Source organism: Diabrotica undecimpunctata, chromosome 3 (assembly GCF_040954645.1).
Source record: "Diabrotica undecimpunctata isolate CICGRU chromosome 3, icDiaUnde3, whole genome shotgun sequence".
NCBI lineage: Eukaryota > Metazoa > Arthropoda > Insecta > Coleoptera > Chrysomelidae > Diabrotica > Diabrotica undecimpunctata.
The window spans coordinates 76,546,257-76,567,947 of NC_092805.1; the positions used below are offsets into that span (position 1 = coordinate 76,546,257).

The window sequence follows — 21,691 nt, forward strand, 5'->3', positions numbered from 1 at the left end:
AATGTAGTTAATACAATAAACTGATTTGGAAGAAGAATATATGAATAGTATGATTACAAAAAAAAATAACATATAGAGTCACAAAATAAGATAACAAATCAATTCAGAAAAAGTCACAAGGTATAATGGTATTAAGTTATCTAATGCATGCAGATAATGTATCACTAAACACAATACAAAAGCTGAAGTCCAAAGTATTACAAAGTTGGATCAGAATTATCACTTTTGAAGGGGAAAACTGATAGATTAAAAATTTGGAGCTTCTTTGAAGAGTTAGCCAATAGAAGAGTTCTGGGAGTAAAGCTGTTATAAGAGTAATTGAATCTATGAAAAGAATATAAAAAGTCTGCACATACCTAGTTGCAATATTGGAGAATAATAAACAAATATTTTGGAGAGGAGTTTGAAGCAGGTGCACAGGCTGTTGATAATTTTAAATAGAACTATTAAGTCTCTTTGATTTCTATATACCTCAAGAGAAGTTCAGTATACATTCTAATGCAACATATTCACAGTATACATGCATCCATACAATGGCATGACAGAAAATTGGACAGTCTTAAGTTTCAGTTTAGATGCAATGTAATAGGGGGACAAAACTGTAGACCAGTAAATGAAAAGGGATCTAACCATGGAGAAGGAGATCAAATAGCAGAGATGTAAGAAAAATCTTTGATGGTTCTCTTCACAAATCCAAGTAGCTTCATAGATTTCTGTATTGTTGTGGAAATGTGTGATTTATAGTTAGAGTCAAGGTTCACACCTAGATCCTTGGTTTCAAAAGTAGAATATATGGTTAAATTGGTTGTAGTTAAATGGTTAAATTGTAGTATGGTTTACTATATTCGAATATTATTGGGGGATGAGGAAGGTGCAAATGAAAACTATGACATTTTGACGCATCCAAATACCATTTTGTGTGCTCCACTTAGAGGCGATCAATATCCTTTTGCAGACTTCGGCCTGGCATTTGTTTATTTTAAAGCATTTTAAATCGTCAGTAAATATATAGTAAATTTTCACTTACTTGGAAACAACATATTAGATAGTTGACAATTAGATTAAACATTACACACAATTATCATCTAAATAAGGAAAGCTATATAGTGCCTGAAAGAAAGACTTTGATATGTAAGTAATAAAACCATCAACGAATTGAAACAATAATTACATCTATAGGCATGATAACAACAGAACTAAAAAACCAGAAACAGAGAGGAATAACACCAGCTTTCAGAACAAACAATTACTTAAGCAAATATAATAAGCACCAGAGCCAACATAAAAAAACATTTATACAGTGGGGTATAACAAACTTAATCAAAAACCCAACATACAATATTACATCTGTTAAACCCGTAGAACCTTAAACAAATGTATACCAGAACACAAAAGAGCTTTCAACAACAAAAAACAGAGTCTACATGCACACTTCACCTTTTATATCATAATAATTCGTTTAGTGAACAATTTCAAATCCTTAAATTAAGAAATTTATGAACCCTCACACTGCACCATAGTGAAAAAAAAGGACCCTTCTGGCTGTATATCTTTTTAACTCTATATACACACAAAATTAAAATCTAAGTATATATCTACACATTTCTTTAAAAAAAAAACCTTAGTTTGTGTTAGTTAGAGGTGAGAATCACTATATGATTCATGCAGCCTTGTTGACTGATATCGTATATTACAGCAGTGTGCATCACATGCCGATTCACACAAAAACAAGTCCATATGATTCATGCGACTGTGTTTATCAATGTAATATCGTTTATTACAATTATATGTCCATTTCCACAATATAGGCCATTTTACAGAAAAATATAATTTTGCTCTAAATGAATATTATTTATTTCCAACTGTTAGCCCGTAGGTGTTTGTTGATTTCACTGTGTACTCTGTGCAATTCTTTATACTGTGAAAATGAGTTAAAAAAAAACAAGAGAAACTAAATAGTGTAATGAAAACAATATTTTTTTAATATATAAAGTTTTTGTTAATTTCTTATTAAAATAACAATGTATTTAAATAATAGTTTTCGTTAAAAAATAAATATATAATAGTTGACTTAAGTAGTTTTTATCAGTAACCCACTTTTCAGGCTGTGAGAATCAAACATTGGTTCACATATTTCAGAGGCCAAATATAGTTTCTGTTGCTTACAGCCGACTATGTTTAAACTGCATTAATGATACTTTGATATGAGAGACCACAATTGCTTCTCAGAGCTTTCATAATTTGTGATGTGTGAGCGTTACAAATGCGTGTGTATTCGATATTTGATTCTCGCGGCTTGTCAATTGAGAAAGACAAAATGCTGAAATAGCTGTAGTGGGAAGAAATTATAATAAAAGTTATAGAGATGTAGAAAACAAAAGTTTTCAGAGTTTTCTTTTTAGATAACATTAACTATAAGTAATGATCAATTTCGACGTAAACATTTTTAATAGCTAATATATGAAGTGAAAAGAAAGTATGAACAAAACATGAAGGAATGGAACCAAACAGTCATTAAATTGTAAAGATAAATAATGGATCACCTTTTTGTTATTAGGAAACAGCTGGAAAGGAATTAGAAATCCAATCAAGAAATACCTCTAAACAAGTTAAATAAATTCAATGGATTTGTCCATATAATAAAGTAATATATGGCTGGAAGCACAAACGTATGGTTTGTGGCTGACAGTGTTCCCAAACTTAAAAAAATAAAATCGGTATAATTTGTTAAAAAAAATCGGTAGATTGTGGTGTAAAATCGGTAAATTTTTCAAAATATACTATTTTGTTTAAATTTCATAATGTTTTGCAATTCGTTTATTTAAGAAAAAATAAAATATGTTTATTCATCTAAATCTAATAAAATAAAAAAATGAGAACCGAGATACTAAACTTAAAACGAGAAGGTTGGCACTGCTGGCACGTTGGCACTTGGCCACTTGGCTGGCAGTAACATCCAACAGTAACGAAGTGGGAAATACGAAGTTGTCACATTTATATTGGGTACATATACTACATAAATATTAAGGTCTGGATTCTACTAAGTAGACGAGAGAAAAAAAAAAGAGGACTTAAAAAACTTTATTTGTCATGTTTATTTTAAACCATATAATATAATCTCAAACTAAATGAAATATTGAAATAGACACCTGCTACTTGTTTCACCTAGGTTTGAATCACTTTCAGAACTTGACGACATAACTATTAAATTATTGTTACGCGTACAATAAAAAATTACGCTACTAATACAATAACACGGCGTTACGAGTTACGACTTCACAAACCTCAACTGACTGAAATTTAAATCTTTAAATGAGTCTGTGACTAGGAATCGAATACTTATCCGAGAAACGAAAACTCAAGTATAAAACCTTTTTACAAGGAAATATTATTCAACAAACAAACTACCGAGTTTTTATGTGAGGTGCACTCGGAAGCTTAGATTAACTATGCGTTGTTCCGTTCCTAACTTGACAAATTCCCAGAACCAAGCGGTTGGGATCACAATGGATTTGGATTCATTTATTGCATTATTAGCTTTTATGACATCGTGTACTTTGTAAAGTACCGCTTAGGTATCATTTAAGAATAAATTTTTGAATGTTTTCACACGTTTTCGTGAATACAAAAAAATGCTCAATGCAAATTACACGTATCGGAAGAAAAATTGTTTTGTCTCTTACATATTTCTTCTCAAATTTAAGAATAAGTAAAAATTTCTATCTGAATATAAAAATCGGTAGAATTTAAGCCTGTGTCGGTAGATCGGTAGAAATACGTCGAAATCGGTAGATCTACCGATTTATCGGTAGGTTTGGGAACACTGTTGCAAGTTGGTCGGCCTTGTAGTTTCCAGTGATACCAGTGTGTCCTGGGATCCATGCTAGTAAGATTTTGATATTATTGTTCCTTGCTAGGATAATTCCTGTTTTCGTTAAATACGATATATGTTCTGTGTCTTTAGAAAACCCTGTTTTTTTAATTTTTTGTAGTGCACTTTTGGAGTCAGAAAAGATAATGGCTTCTGTGATATTTTGTTCCCGTATAATTTGGACTGCATGATTGATCGCAGTAACCTCTGCTGTACATATTTGGGTATGATTGGGTAGTTTAGATGAAAATGAATAGTTTATATCTGGGGAAAAAACACCAAATCCCGCATTTCCCATTGTGTCCGTTGAGCCATCTGTAAAGAATTTTTTGTATGAATGGAATTTTTTGACTAAGTTCACAAAATTCATAAGATTGAATTCATTTTTTGTAATATTTTCATTCAGAATTCCTAATGGTTGAAGTTGTAGTTCCAAGTCATATTCATGGCAAGGAAGAAGTTTACTGGAATATAGGTTCTGCAAATAAGGTTGGATTTTTCTGATAGTTGCTATCAATATGGGTTTTTCCTTATTTCTCCAGTATTTATTGTCCATATTACAAAGTGCTTCTAATTCAATGATTGATTGAATGACAGGGTTGTTTTTAATGCTTAGGTTTTTTAGCAAAAATTTTGTGGTGAGCCATTCTCTTCTGTATTTTAATGGCAGTTCTCCAGACTCTGATAACAAGGCTTGGATTGGAGTTGACTTCATGCATCCTGTGATAATCCGAATACTTTGGTAGTGCATCTGATCTAGTTTCTTCAATATATATTTAGGGCACGTAGATAGGAATTGACCCCCATAGTTTAAATGACTTAGGATAAGTGCTTCATGGATCAGTTTTAATATTTTTGGGTCACTGCCCCACCATGTTCCACACAAGGCACGCATTACATTCAGTGCTTTACCTATTTTGACTTCCAGCTGGTTAATGTGTGCCTTTCATTTAAGGTTCTTCTGTAAAACCATTCCTAGGTATTTAATTTTATCTACCCACTCTATATGTTGACTCTTATAACTGATATTTCCAGGCATTATTTTGGTATTACCCCTTGTAAACAAGATAGCTTTAGATTTGCCCACAGAGATGTTCAAATTATGATTGTCCAGCCAGGCCTCAAGATTGACTAAATATTTGTTTAATTTTGATATCATATTTTTAACATTCACTCCCTTGACTAGAATTACAAAATCGTCAGCATACTGTATGACTTTAGCATTTTTGGGGAACACTTTGTGTATTGAGTAGGTATATATGTTAAATAGCATTGGACTTAATGGTGATCCTTGTGTGAGTCCAGTGCTAGTGGTATTTGGGCCATGTACTAACCCAGAGTTATCTTTGACAAACAGTTCTCTGCATCTTAAAAAGTCATATATGAGGTTAGCTAAATCATGTGGTATATCCAAATGTATTAATGTAGAGTACAGTTTGTCAATATTAACATTATCATATGCTGAATGGATATCCAAGAATATTCCTATTGTACATTCATTATTACTAAATGATTTTTGGATTTCAGATGTCAAAAAGGATAGACATTCTAAACATCCTTTACCCCTTCTAAAACCTAGCTGCAATGGTCTGAGGATTCCCTTATTTTCTATACGCCATTCCAACCTATTTTTGATCATTGATTCTAAAACTTTACCTACACAAGAGGTGAGGGCAATGGGTCTATAGTTAGTTGCAGTGAGTTTATCTTTCATACGTTTTAGGATTGGAATTATTAATGACTGTTTCCATTCAATCGGAATGGTCCCTGTATTTAAGCATTTGTTAAAAATTTGTAATAATAGTAATGATCCTGAATGAGGTAGATTTCTAATCATAGAGTATGAAATTAAGTCAAGTCCCGTAGCAGATTCCTTTTTAGAATTGATTATGAATTTGTATTCATTAAAGGTAAAAGGGGAACTTGTATTGCTAGTTTGTATACTTTGTTGATATAACTGTATACTGGGAGGAGCCAAGGAATTCAGTATCTCTTGTGCCATATTAGGATCAGGAAGGGAGTTAATTGGGCTATTACCATATCCAGCTATTTTCCTAACTTTATCCCATATTGTCTTGATTGGCGAGTTTCTATTAAGGCCTTCTGCAAATTTCCTAAAATTATTCTTTCTTTTTTCTTTAAGGAATCTTCTAGCTATAGCACATTTGTTTTTTACTATTAAATAATTTTGTAAGTTGGGTGTTGATTGGAATTGCTTTGTTGCCTTAATTCTGTCTTTAATGACTTCAGCGCAAGATTCGTCCCACCATGGGATATGATACTGTTTATTAACATTTGATTTGTACAATGGGATGGACAACTGTGCAGCTTCATTTATTAGATCTGCAAATGATCGGTAGTTCTCCCCTGGAAATGATGTAAATGATGACTCTAATACTGAGGTATATTGGTTCCAATTAGCTTTTTTGAAGTTTCTGTTATTCCTTGGTGGCATGTGGATGGTAATGTTTTGGACACCAATTTTGCACATTGTGGGTAGGTGATCACTAAATCCTAGGTCAGGAATTATTTGCCATGATGATCTGGTAGCAATATTCTTAGATGTTATTGTTAGATCCACAGCTGATGATCTTTTTGGAGGTGGTGCTATTCTGGTATATGAACCATCATTTAAAAAAACTAGTTCCAGCTCATCTAACGTTTGGAAGATGTTTCTCCCATTGGAATTATTACAAGGGCTACCCCAAGCCTCATGCTTGGCGTTCAGGTCTCCCATTATTATTACTGGTTTGTTGATTTCCTGGATCAGTTTTATCCATTTTTGTTTAGATATGGTATTTGCATTAAGGACATAGGCATTAAGTAGGTTAATTTGAAATTTAGATAGGAAGATTGCTTGCAGTTGAGAGTTGTTATTAAATTTATTACATACAGATATTTCATAAAATTCTACTTCATTCCTTATAAGGATGGCTATACCACCATATGAATCATCTCTATCATCTCTAATTACTTGATAGCCCTTGCATCTGATTATATGGTTATTATTTAACCATGTTTCATTTAGCAATAATATGTCAGGATTGTATTCTTTGATAATTATTTTTAAGTTATCCACATTAGCATTATATGATCTCATATTCCATTGTATTATAGTCAAAGGAGTGAAAGCTTTATTTGTTATTTTTATTTTGGGCTTAGTATTCTGAAGCATCGGATACTGTCCCATCTTCCATTAACTCATAGGTTATGTTATTTGTTGAGCTGCTTTTAATGGACCGTGGAAGTGATGACGTAGATTTTATTGACATCTGTCAGTTTCACTTTCCAAACAAACCTTGTTTAGTGTGGATAATTTGTATTTTTCGTTATTTTTTCATTTTTTTTACAGAATCTTTCCGCTTTTTGCAATATCTAAGTATTCTAATAGTTACTACAACAAGTTTACAATGTTGTGTAAATAATAAAGCATGTTGTTTTATAAAAATAGCAATAAAATGCATGTATCAATAAAGTAAGGTTAGAATGTCTTTAATTTAAACTTTTAAACTATATTTCATAGAAATAGAACACTGAATTATAATGGTATTATCGTAAAAAACACTATACTTAAAAGAAAAAGCAGCAGAGGAAGCAAAATGTTAACTTTATAGAAATTAAAAAGTCTTGAGATTGGACATTCCAACTTTTGTTTGGAAAGGTATTGACAGTTGTGACGTCACACTTCCACTGTCCATTGTTTTATATTGTGATACATTAGATGAGTTAGGGTATAAGTTTCTTAGCAAGTTGTTTACAAAAGATCGTACCATCTCTTTATGTTGTGGTGGTAGTAATGACATTGCATGGGAGATTCCATGTTCAGTTTCCTTATTTGCACTGTAACCTTTTGATGTTGATGGCATTGATTGAGAATTTGTTGCCCAGTTTAATCTTCCCTCCGGATTAATTAATTGAGCACTATGTTGTTTTTTGTCATATTCTGTCATGTTTGGTTTCCTTCTTTTGGTGGGTTGAGATTTGACGATTTGGTTATATTTTGGTATACTTGTGTCATTCTTTATGGCTTCTATTCTTCTTTCTGTGATATCTATTATATTATTAGGCTTGGATTCTGTATGCAAGACAGGAAAATTCTCTTCGTTCAAAGAGTATTCCCTGTTTTCATTTTTTGGTATTTGCATGTTTACTTCATAATATGAGATGTTAGAGAAAGACATTAGGGCTTTTATTTCTTTTTGCCGTTGGAATTCTTTACATTTTTTATCTTTAGAGATATGATCATGATTTTTACAGTGTATGCAGTATGTTTCACAATTCGAGGCTTCCCCGTGTTGGTTTTTCCCACAGTTCTGGCACTTTGGGTTCCCTCTGCATTGATTATTACTGTGACCATATAACAGGCAGTTTCCACACATTAGGACTGGGCTGACATATGGAATAACCTTCATGGGTAATCCATACACCAGCACCTCCCTGGGCAGTGCTTTTCCTGTAAATGTTACGCATATGGTGGTTGTTGGTAGATAGTTTTGTTCTTTTCCCTCTTCGATAATTCTCCTATTTAGTCTTTTTATGTCAATTACTTTACAGGATACTAATTTTGTTTCGATTGCATTTTTAATTTCTACTTCAGATATTTCTTTACATATGTTCCTTATTATACCCTTACATGTGACATTGTGATTTGGGATAAAGACATCATATTGTAAACTTTCCCATCTCTTAATTATCATTCACAAATAGATTTGCCGATTTAAAATCTTTAAAAACAACACCTAACCGGTTTTTCCCTTTACGGTTAAATTTAATAATTTGCTGTAGGTTTAGGTTAAATATTGTTTTAGCAATACTTAAGATGTGAAAATTCCCTATATTTTTGTCTTTTCCCTGTACATATACTTCGAAAGGACCGGGAATCATATATATTATATTGGTTATTAATTTTTTTTCCACTTAAATCAGGCGGGGGGTCAGGAGATTTATCAGGATCGAGGTTAGTGTTAGTGGTCTCCATTTTCGGCTGGAGGAACCGTGCCGTGTATTTTATTACTATTAAGTATGTATGCGGTAGGATCGGGTTACAAACAAAGGATTATTAGTAATAGCATTATTATCTATAAATACCTTGAGTTTTTCTGCAATAGATGTTATCACAACAACGTTTGAGCACAGAAAACCGGTTATTAACCCTCAATTTTAGTACAGAAATGTCATGAATGACATTTCTCTCAACATGTTGGATGGAGGTAGCGATACATTTTTACGCTACCAAATTTGACAGGCCGCTCCGGAAGTAGCGTATCGGTAGCGGTTTGATTTTGCAGACTTTTACTCAACAGTTGTGGAGCAGCTCCGTCTGCTGAACGCGCCCTATGATAACCGCGTCATAGCCCGTGATACTATGCCGTGAGGTTACCAACACGAAATATTTAGGCGGTAGGTGTGTTCCTTTTTAGAATCACTTTGCCGAGTACACTGATATTACAGCCACTAGATATATTTTATTATATACGCGTAGAAATAATATTTAAAGATTTCTACTAATGTTAACTTAAAGAAATACACAATAATATGTTTCATTTAATTTGTATAAATGCATTATAAAGCGTTTTTATGAAGAACATTATTTATTCGGAACACACTGTAACTGTAATCGAAGGAAGGTGATAGTTTGGCATTAATTGGTAACACTTATTTGACAGTTGCGGTGTTGACTAATGTTAATAAGTAATAAAAAAAGTGTTGTTTTTCTTTAAGTATTCCATTTTACATCTTTATACGACGCATACAAGCGGCTTAAATTGTTTTCAACAAGATTATTTTTTAACTCTTGTTTTGTATCTATTTATTTATATTAAATATTAATTTGTTTTGTTGTATAATCCAATTTTGCAATAATAGGGAACTTGACAATTGTTTTTTTTATTTATTTATTATATTTGTCTACATATAGAAACAACGCATACCAAATATCAACCCCCTTAAATCGCAATATTTAATTTACAATGAACATTTAAAGTTATGATCGCCAGCTTTTCATTTTAAACAACACGACGAGCTTTATGACGTCACGCTGCTCGTTCCAGGACAAGAGAACAACGAACTGGCAACACTGTTGCCACAAACTGTCATTCATAATAACACATATTTTTATATGGCTTATTTAGTCATCATCATCATCATTGGTGCTACAGCCCTATAAAAGAGCCTCGACCTTCCCAAGTCTATTACGCCAGTCAGTTCTATCCATTGCCAACTGTTGCCAGTTTGCTGCGCCTATTTGTCTACCATCCTCATCTACACCATCCCTCCATCTGAGTTTTGGTCTACCCCTTTTTCTACTTCCCACAGGTTGTGACATAAGGATTCTTCTAGGAGGGTTGTTCTGCTGTGATCTTGCCAGATGTCCTGCCCATCTTAGTCTTCCTATTTTTATAAAGGATACTACGTCTTTACCACCAAATATATGTTTATATCTGTGATATATCTCGTAGTTGTACCTCCTTCTCCAAACACCATTTTCACAGATGCCACCAAATATTCTTCTCAGGATCCTTCGTTCAAATATAAGCAGGAGATTTTCATCTGCCTTGGAAATGGTCCATGCCTCAGACCCATATGTCAACACTGGCTGTATAAGGGTTTTGTATATGGTTATTTTTGTTTTTTGGCTTAAGTTTCTGCTTCTCATATGTCTACTCAGTCCAAAATAGCATTTGTTTGCTAGGATTATTCTTCGCTTGATTTCTTCAGTCATGACGTTCTCCTTGGTGATCAGGGAGCCCAAGTATGTGAATTTGTCCACCACTTCAAAGGTAGAATTATCAACCGTGAGTTGGTGGCCGATGTTTCTGGCTCTATTGTTGGGTGTTGATGCCATTATCTTAGTTTTATTTTCATTTACTTGCAGGCCCATATTTTTTGAGGCGTGTGACAAGGTGGTATACATTTCTTCTAGCTTGCGTGTTGTGCGGGCAACTAGATCAACATCATCTGCATATGCCAAAATTTGGGATGATTTATTAAAAATGTTTCCTCTGCTGTCTATTTGGGCATCCCTGACCGCCTTTTCCAAAGCTATGTTGAAAAGGAGACACGCCAGCGCATCTCCCTGTCGCAACCCAACATGCGTTTCAAATGCCTGTGATTGTTCGCCCTGTATTTGGACTTTGCAAACAACTTTACGCATTGTAGCCTTAACCAATCTTATCAGTTTATCGGGGATGTGGAATTCATCCATGGCTTCATACAATTTATTTCTTAGGACACTATCATAGGCCGATTTAAAATCTCTTATTTGACAGTTGCGGTGTTGACTAATGTTAATAAGTAATAAAAAAAGTGTTGTTTTTCTTTAAGTATTCCATTTTACATCTTTATACGACGCATACAAGCGGCTTAAATTGTTTTCAACAAGATTATTTTTTAACTCTTGTTTTGTATCTATTTATTTATATTAAATATTAATTTGTTTTGTTGTATAATCCAATTTTGCAATAATAGGGAACTTGACAATTGTTTTTTTTATTTATTTATTATATTTGTCTACATATAGAAACAACGCATACCAAATATCAACCCCCTTAAATCGCAATATTTAATTTACAATGAACATTTAAAGTTATGATCGCCAGCTTTTCATTTTAAACAACACGACGAGCTTTATGACGTCACGCTGCTCGTTCCAGGACAAGAGAACAACGAACTGGCAACACTGTTGCCACAAACTGTCATTCATAATAACACATATTTTTATATGGCTTATTTAGTTATTTATTTATTTATTCTAGCTTGAAGAAGACATGGATAACTATGTTAAATACAAGTTAATGGGTGGTCAGAAAAAAATGAAAACTAATGTAGTGCCTCATATATTTGATTGCCAGCAAAATAGAAAAAGATCGTTTGAAAATCATCCCACTGCTGCAGGTACTAAGAGAACTGCAAAAATAATTGTTGATGAAGCTATTTCTTTGGTGCCACAAGATCCAGTTTGTATTCAGGAGAATTTGGAGATAGTTGCATGTGGTAGTAAGACCATTCACCCTATGGAAATTCAGCTGGAAACAAATGACATTGAAGTTTCGAAAAGGGATGTCTCTTCACAAACCTGTCCTAGTGTTAGGACTAAAGATGTTCAATGTAACCTACAGTGTGGATTTACAGTAGGGTTATCACCAATCAAAATTATTCCAGTCAACGTAGAGATGAAGCCATCAACAAGTTATGTGGCCAATATTTCTGAAACTACTCTAAGCATACAAAGTAGTGATCATGAAAATTTTAGTGAAAGTAGTGAGTATACTTTAACGCCCAGTGAAGTGAAAAAACTTAATGATGAAAAGAGAACTGAATTTAAAAATATGACAATGAATTGTACAATCACAAAGTTACAAAACAGATCTAGATTGTAGACCTTTCTTTTATAGCTCTAGCAGATGATTTTGGCATAACTGAAAGTTATGCTTCAAAAATATTTTCGAAATCTGTTCCAATTATAAGTAAATATTTAAGAAAATGTATAATACAACCTCAGGTTTCATTCGTGAAATCAAATTTACCAATATCTTTTCGAGCTTGATATTGTAATGTTTATTGTATAATTGATTGTTTAGAAATAGAGATAGAGAAACCAACAGATGCAGTGAAACAATCTTTAACATGGTCGGAATATAAAAAATGTAATACACTTAAATATTTAATATGTTGCACTCCTGATGGTATCATAAATTATATATCTACAGCATTTGGGGGTCATACATCTGATGCTGTCATTGCAGAACATAGTGGTTTTTTAAATATTTTACCAACAAAAGTTGCTGTTATGGCAGATAGGGGATTTAAACATATTGACCATTTACTTATGTCTAAAGGTTGTGTCCTAATTAGGCCACCGAGTGTCTCTGTATGTACAAAACCTAGTAAAGATGAGGTATTTGAGACCAAACGAATAGCTAGCTTGAGAATTCATGTGGAAAGAGTTATTCGTAGATTGAGAGAATTTTCAATTTTAGCACCACATGCATGTATTGATAATAAATTGTTGTGTTATTCAGATAATATTATCAAAATAGTGTGTGGATCAATAATCAACTTGCAATCAGGAATAATTTCAGGACGTTAACTTTTTGTAGGTTTTACTTTTATACTTTATAGGTAGTTATTTAGTTTTAGAAAAAAATTTTAGAATGTTTTTAAGAAAATGGTTGGTAAAAACCTGATATTTCATCTTATTACTATTTGCAATATATATTATGTTCAATAAAATATAAGCAATAAATGTATGCAAGTAACATTTATTTTGTTTTATTTCACAATTACACCAGATTCCCAAGTGCATCTATCTAGGGATTGGTCAAGGTCAAACACAGTAAAAGTGATTTAATAAAAACAAATCAAACTAATATCCTCCTGCAAGTGGTTTTATTATTCATACCTTAATTATAGGTACATACCTACATTATACTTTATATATTTATATTTCATATAGATAGATAGATAGATCTTTATTTAAATAGAAAACCTATTATATATACAATATAAAGAAAGTACACTATAAATGTTTGATACATATATATTGTGTAAGTAACATTTTGAAATTATTGAGACTAGTACATTTTTTTACAGATGTTGGTAACTGATTAAATTTAAGGAAGATTTTAAAAAAGAGCAAATTCTTCATACTTTTATACATAGTTTTAGTTACATATATGTCATCTAAACCTCGGGTATTATAAGAATGAATACTTTTGTTGAAAGAAATGAATTCTTCAAAATATTCAGGTGATAAGCCATTTACTATTTTGAAGACCAAAATCATGGTGAAAAAAACAGTCTATTTTCAACAGAGAACCAATTTAGAGTATTTAACATCCTCCCAATTGGGGTATGTTAAATAAGATTGATGAGCAATAGTCAAAATGAGGTTGAATAATTGTGTAAGTTTTTTTGATATTTTTTTATGAATGTACTCGAAGTGACTCTCAAAATTCAGAATATTGTCAAGCTGGCATCCCAAATATTTAACTGTTGTGACAATTTCAATTTTTTCATTATTAATATTTAAATTTATGATTTCAGATATATATATATATATATATATATATATATATATATATATATATATATATATATATATATATATGGATTTGCTTGATATGCACTTCGCTTGTGCCGCTGGTTAATAATCAAACTCCGTGCGAAAACAAAACTGACTTTATTTTGAATTACACAATACATATAATATGAACGCTAATAAGTATTATGTTCGCTCGCGCTGAATGCTGTGTCACCGATCTCGTCTCGTATTTGAGTGCTGTCTGTCGTCTTTGGGGTGCCTTAAGGGACTCGTCTTATCTTCACATATGGCATAATATATCTTCCTACGCTACTATGTTGCCGGGTTGTAAAAATGCATAAAATAAACTTGAATTGGATAGAGGCGTGAACATGGCCCCCGCCTTGGCAAACACTGCCAACAAAATCGTCTGCTAATGCTAAATGTTCAAATGTTTAAACTACACTTAGTCCGAAACGGGTAGCGGACACACCTTGGAAAAAGAACGAGTTATGATACCATTGTCTGTCTTTATTCTAAAAACTCTGGCTACACCATCACTGCCGCGTAAAAGTTCGATCACGCGACCTAACTTCCACCTTAATGGAGGTAAATTGTCCTCTTTTATGAGCACTAACGTGTTTTCCGCAACTTCACCGTTAGTAGTAGTCCATTTCGTGCGTTTTTGTAGTTCGGAGATGTATTCTTTGTTCCATCGTTCCCATATATGCTGAGAAAGCTGCTGAATATGCTGGAATTTTAAGAGCCGATTAACTGGAACATGACGCAAATCTGGATCTGGATTGGTAATAAGTGGTCTTCCGATGAGAAAAATGTGCAGGAGTTGATGGGGAGAGATCATTTGGATCACAGGATAAAGGATGAATCGGTCGGGAATTTATTATAGCTTCAATCTGCACAAGCAACGAATAAAATTCCTCGAACGTTAAGTGCGCGTTTCCCAAAACTCTATGCAAATGATGCTTAACTGTTCTTACTCCGCTTTTCCACAGTCCGCCAAAATGTGGAGAATAGGGAGGTATGAAGGACCACGAAATATTATTCTTTAGCAAGGATTCCCTTATCGCGGGAGTGTGCTGCTCTAAAAATTTTATTAACGATTTTAACTCCGAACTAGCTGCTATAAAATTGGTTCCATTGTCGGAAACCATCTTTTGAGGCTTGCCTCTTCGCGCAATAAATCTTTTAAAGGCCAACAGAAATGATTCCTTAGACAGTTCTGTAACTAATTCTAAATGTATGGCCTTCGTACAAAAACAAATAAAAAGACACATGTAACTCTTTATTAGTTTACAACCTCGATCCTTTCTATCGCGAATTAAGAAAGGGCCCGCATAATCTACACCTGTTACAATAAACGGTGGGCCACCTGCGAGACGCTGGGCAGGTAGGTCACCCATTATTGGCTGAATGGATTTAGATTTTAATCTAAAACATTTTACACATTTGTGTACGGTACGTCGCGCTAAATTCCTTCCTGATAACGGCCAGAAAGTTTCTCTTATAGTTGCAAGTAAAAGCTGAGGACCAGCATGCATAAGATCCTTGTGAAAATGATTAAATATTAACGATGTAACTATATGATCTGCCGCTAAAATGATGGGATGTTTTTTGTCATATATATATATATATATATATATATATATATATATATATATATATATATATATATATATATATATATATATATATATATATATATAATATATATATATATATATATATATATATATATATATATATATATAATATATATATATATATATATATATATATATAATATATATATATAATATATATATATATAAATATATATATATATATATATATATATATATATATATATATATATATATATATATATATATATATATATATATATATATATATATATATATATATATATTTTTGGTAGTTAAAACCATTGCCTTTGTTTTTTTCACATTCAACTTCAGTTTATTCATTTTTTAATATTTATTAACCATATCTAAAATAGTGTTCATTTTTTGAATACCTACATCAAAATTTTCATCACTACAACAGATTAGAGTATCATCGGCAAAAAGATCAATAAATTCACAAATTACAAAAATATCGATATCGTTAATGTACAGAATAAATAAACGAGTGCCTAATACGCTACCTTGAAGAATCCCTGTATTACTATCCATTTCACATAACAATTGCTCTTTAAATCGAACTGTCTGTTCGCGATCTTGTAAATAATTTTCTAACCACGCAATTAGTGTACCACCTATACCATACTGTTTAAGTTTAGAAATCATTATTGTCCTGTCAATGGTTTCAAAAGCTCTTTTTAAATCAAGAAATACACCAACTTATATAAGATAAGATTTGTTTTGATTTTATCTAAGTTTTGATTACATAAATTTCTAAACTTTGATATATTACCATCAGATATATTATAACTATTATTATTGGAGATATTTACTGAAATAACGAAATAATCAGTAATTTTTGGACAATCGTAAACCCAAACACACAGTTGACGTTCGGTTTTTCCTAACTTTCTGAATTTTATTTTGGTACCATGAAGGCATTTTACTTGGCGAGACGTTACCAAAATAAAATTTAAAAAATTTGGAAAAACTGAATGTCAACACCAGTTCGCATCCAAATGTTAAATACAAAGTGAAACTGATCATGCTGTATATAAATATATTATCATTTTTTGAATGAGTTACATAAATGTGTAAATATATTATATTGCCAGAAGTTTTCTGCAGCATCCATTAACATCTTTATGTATTCTTCATCATATGGTACCCATATATCAAAAAATTTTAAATTTTCCTCAAAATCAGGATTTTGAGGAAATTTTGATCAGAATCAACACAAAATAATGCTTTTTGTTTCTTACATAGAAACATCCGTAGCTGCACTTGAGCTTTGTATTTTGCTGTAATTTCCATATTTTTTGTTAAATAGTTACAAATAGTTTTCTCAGATTGAGGACATTTTATTTCAACTACAAATTCTTCAGATATAGCATCTGGAGAAGTCCCAAATATTGGATGCCTGTGATTTAATTATAACCCAATATGACTGAGTTTTATCTTTAATTATTTTTCTAAAGCTTTAATTACAGCATCCTCAAGCCTTTTTCCTCGAGACATGGCTTCGGTAGCAGGAAGTTTGGTTACACCAAGTATTTGGTTAACCAGGGAACCATCTGATTTTTTGCAGTGTGCTGTATCATAAAATTTTGATGCAGTTATTCTTGCATATCGCAGGTCAAACCATAAACCGGAATTAGACTGTTCAATGGTTATTGCTGCAGCTTCAGAACATAGTTGGGGATCCATTTCCTGATAACAGAATTCTAGAAATTCTGAAAAATTCAGTGCCATTTTGGAAAAATCATTTCTGCTAACAAAATTTAACATCGATTGATGTAGTCCAAGATTTTGCAAAATTCTGTTAGGCTTGAAGTGTTTCAATAGCTGACTCTCAACATTATGTTCTAGTCCTTGGTTCACAACTTCCTGTAAAAAAAGTAAGCTTTCTTCATCTGAGCTCAGTTCTTCTTGTGCTCCAAAATCCTTCAAAGTTAGGTATTTAACTGAAGTTCCAACTTTGGAAAGTTTACTCTGCCCAGTAACAAGCAACTTCAGTTGGAGAAGGTTCTTCACTCCTTCTGTGAAGCCACATCAAGAGTGCTATGGAATGCTTATACCCACCTAAAACAAAGTAAATGCTATACTTATAAATTATACCCAAAGTTAATATCATTTCATAGTATGTATTTGCTATCCTTTACGTTCCATATTACAATTAGATTGGAAGCATTTAAAATGTGGACATATTGAAGAATTTCCTGGATAGACAGAATAACCTATGAAGAAGCACTAAGAAAATAGAGATCAAGCAGGGAGATACTGGATTCCACCAAAATAAGAAAACTGCAATACTTGGGTCATACTTATAACAGCAGGTGGTGATAGATACGAACTCCTAAAATTAATAATGTGGGGAAAAATTCAAGGAAGACGCAGCATAGGTAGAAAAAAATTGTCCTGGCTGAGAAATCTCAAAGAATGGATTGGATGCAGCTCAAATGAACTCTTTTGGGCTGTATAGTGCCAAAAGTTAGAATAGGCAATGATGATGGCCAACCTTAATCGCGGAGATGGCATGTAAAGAAGACATTCCATAAACATAAACAGTTTTTAAATAGCATCAAAGACATATAAAACATTTTTTTAGTCTTACAATCCTAGAATCTCAATATACCTATGCATGACTAAAACTAATCTGATATTTACCTAGTACATTTTTTATCATTTTAAAAATATTTACCTGAAGAGGCAGCACAGTCATGGCACTGAATATTCCTCATCAATATTGCAAGTTACAGCATATTGTGTTTTCCTCACATTGTGTTCAGGTGTCACTTTAGCTTTAACTGTGCATACATTTTTATCTCTTCGAACTTGCACCCATCCAACAGCAGAGTCCCCATAAGAAGGCCTAGCGGATCTGTAAATAAGTAGAAATATTTAACAACTAGGTACCTATGTAAGTAGATGTAAATATTTTTGTGCCTAATATTTTCATTTCAAGTAACTAAAAATATATTGTCATTTACACTTCATATTATTCACATTATCCATATATTATTCACATAACGTATTATAATGATTATACTTTAAGGGCGTAGGCACAAAATTTCGCACAAATGTGTTTTACATGCATTCATTTTTTTCTAATCCTGAGAAAATTAATAAGTATTTTTGAAAAATTTAAACGCAGAATGAAAGATTACGTTATTACCGAGTGCCGAGAGTCCCTGAAAACTTCTATAATGTTTATTTTAATAAGTTAATAATAATAAATAATATTTTAATAAAGAAAAAATTTAGTGTGATTTTTAATTTCAAATATCTCATTAAAAAGAAACTTTTGATTCATTCTAAGGGACTTTCGGCCCTCGATAATAAAGTATTCTTTCATTCTGCGTTTAAATTTTTCAAAAATACTTATTAGTTTTCTCAGGTATCGAAAAAATGATTACATATACAGTACATCGAAAATTTTGACAGGCGTCAAAATTTTGCATTCTCTTTCTTTCCTCGTAACTTTAATAAGTTTTAACTTGTATGAAAAATACTTTTATCGATTTATATTATACGTAAAACTATTAAGTATGGTTTATATCCTACCTGTTAGTTTTAACACCTCGAACTTCAGCAAGAGAAAAACTTTCGCTGTTTTTAATGTAAGTCCCCACCATAAATATATCCACTAAGGGTAAATTGTCAGACTGTCCCTTTAAAAACCCAGCGTCAGTCATTTTAAAAAAATTATTTTACACACACTTAAAACCTTTAACAGTATTAAAACAGGCTATAATACAATCAAAGAATATAGACGCTTATAAGCGTCTATATTGTTTGATACAATGGTACGTTATCAAATCCATTGTCATGTGTCATGTGCATAAAATGCGATTTTATTGACATCTGTCAGTTTCACTTTCCAAACAAACCTTGTTTAGTGTGGATAATTTGTATTTTTCGTTATTTTTTCATTTTTTTACAGAATCTTTCCGCTTTTTGCAATATCTAAGTATTCTAATAGTTACTACAACAATTTTACAAGGTTGTGTAAATAATAAAGCATGCTGTTTTATAAAAATAGCAATAAAATGCATGTATCAATAAAGTAAGGTTAGAATGTCTTTAATTTAAACTTTTAAACTATATTTCATAAAAATGGAACACTGAATTATGATGGTATTATCGTAAAAACACTATACTTAAAAGAAAAAGCAGCAGAGGAAGCAAAATATTAACTTTATAGAAATTAAAAAGTCTTGAGATTGGACATTTCAACTTTTGTTTGGAAAGTAATTGACAGTTGTGACGTCACACTTCCACTGTCCATACCCATCCCATCCATCTTCTTCTTCTTTCAGTGCCTATTCGTTCCGAATATTGGCAATCATTCTGGCTATAATTATTTTATTGACTGATGCTTTAAATAGATTCGTTGTTGTTGTGGAGAACCATTTCCTCAGGTTCTTCAACCATGATATTCTCCTTCTCCCAATTCCTCGCTTTCCGAATACTTTACCCTGTAGGATTACCTTCAGTAATCTGTATTTAGTGCTGTTTCTCATTATATGTCCGAGATATTCCAACTTTCTCCTTTTAATGGTATACATCACCTCTCTTTCTTTGCCCACTCTTCGTAATACGGTCTCGTTGGTTATCTTGTCTGTCCATGATATCCTTAGAATTCGCCTGTATAGCCACATCTCGAAGGCTTCAAGTTTTCCATCCATTGGTAAGAAGAAGATTAGGCAATACCCAATACCGTTGCAGTTGCAATACTTATCGTTTTTACCCGTTTATAGGGATGACCAACGAGCGGTATGACGTCACAACAGATTCCGCCCGTTGAAAGAATCATTTAAATTCTCCAGTTTTTAATTGCTTATATTTATTTCATAATAATAAAATATGAGTTTTTTTGTAAACTGGGGTTCTCTTAACAGTAATAAATAACGTTTATCAGTAATATTTCTGGAATTTAATTTTTATGCAAGTTCCCCATTGTGACCTGCAACCTGACCAATGATAATGACTTGCAACAGTAAGTAAATTAGATGGACTGTAGACGCGTATTCTTTGATAAACTCGGTTCGCTAATCCCAGTCCGAACTGTCTAGTGAATTTAGTAATTATTTTTTTGCGAAGTTAGTTACTTTTTGACAGACTAAAAGTGGCTGGAAATTACTATACAACCAAGCACCCGTACTCATAGCCAATATTAATAGTAAACAAACTAAATAGTAAATAAAATAGAACTTTGCAAATTTCCGACAATCAATATTTATTTATCTGCACCATATAATAAATAGTTATGTTAAATTATAACAACTAAATATATATTTTTTAAATATATACTACCCAAAATTTGATGGGTTTAGTATACACTTCGACTATTTAGAATAATTCTTCTTTTTTTAAAGAAAGAAGTCTGTAATAGCAGGATACTTGAGCTATTAATACTGAGAAGTAGGAATTGTTGTGTTGTAGGTTTCCGACAATGAATCTGTCAAAATTTGTCCGAGCTAAGCGAATGGAGTTTAATACCAAAACAAAAATAGTGACATAGATCAAGGTTAGTAGATATTTAAGTAGGTTGTCTCGTAACTATAGACCAATCAAATGCTCGCTTTTTAAAGGCGGGAATACGTCACCCATACGACACTTTTAAAATTGCCATAAGCTTCAATGCTAATATAAGGTTCAAAAACTTAGGTTTTGCAATATATTTTGGGATTTTCTTGGGTATAGGGATGTTAAGTGGTTCTTATATTAGTAATTATATCAATTTTTTTTTCTAAAATCAATAGTCTGATGACAAAAAATAGAATTGATTATAGTGATAATATTGTGTGTTTTAAATGGAGATAACAGTTTATTTCGCACAAAAATCCAAAAAAACAGTAGAAAAAGTTCAAAAGCAAAAATACTAAATATGTAGGAACTTACTTATTATTTTTTTCCTGGAATTTACAGCATTTTTATCATATCTAGTGGTAGGCAAAAAAAAACCAATAGGTAATATAAATAATTTATTATTAGATTAAAATACAAAAAATGATTAGTCCTTCAAGCACAAATCTTCAAACTATATATACTTATCTCATCTAAAAAATATATCATTATTATAACGTACAAAACTACATATAATTGTTATGACAAACCTTTATATCACGGCTACGAAAACACACTTCACAAGTGTTT

General features: G+C 32.0%; 1 protein-coding gene and 1 long non-coding RNA gene across 2 annotated transcripts; both read right to left on the reverse strand.

The window, feature by feature from the left end:
• Window positions 1–3,794: 3,794 nt before the first annotated feature.
• LOC140435907 (uncharacterized) lies at window positions 3,795–4,766 on the reverse strand. The gene has a single exon (XM_072524620.1). The coding sequence runs from the start codon at window positions 4,764–4,766 to the stop codon at window positions 3,795–3,797; it is 972 nt and encodes a 323-aa protein (XP_072380721.1).
• An 11,812-nt stretch (window positions 4,767–16,578) lies between these two features.
• Window positions 16,579–19,864, reverse strand: LOC140436923 (uncharacterized). The gene is made up of 3 exons (XR_011950329.1): window positions 19,097–19,864; window positions 18,234–18,413; window positions 16,579–17,614 (listed from the first exon to the last, which is right to left on the reverse strand). It is a non-coding gene; the product is annotated as an uncharacterized lncRNA (long non-coding RNA).
• Between the last annotated feature and the right edge of the window lie 1,827 nt (window positions 19,865–21,691).

Bases quoted from the DNA above. Each gene is read 5' to 3' on its own strand.
- LOC140435907 (XM_072524620.1), bottom strand. From the start codon at position 4,766: ATGCGTGCCTTGTGTGGAACATGGTGGGGCAGTGACCCAAAAATATTA.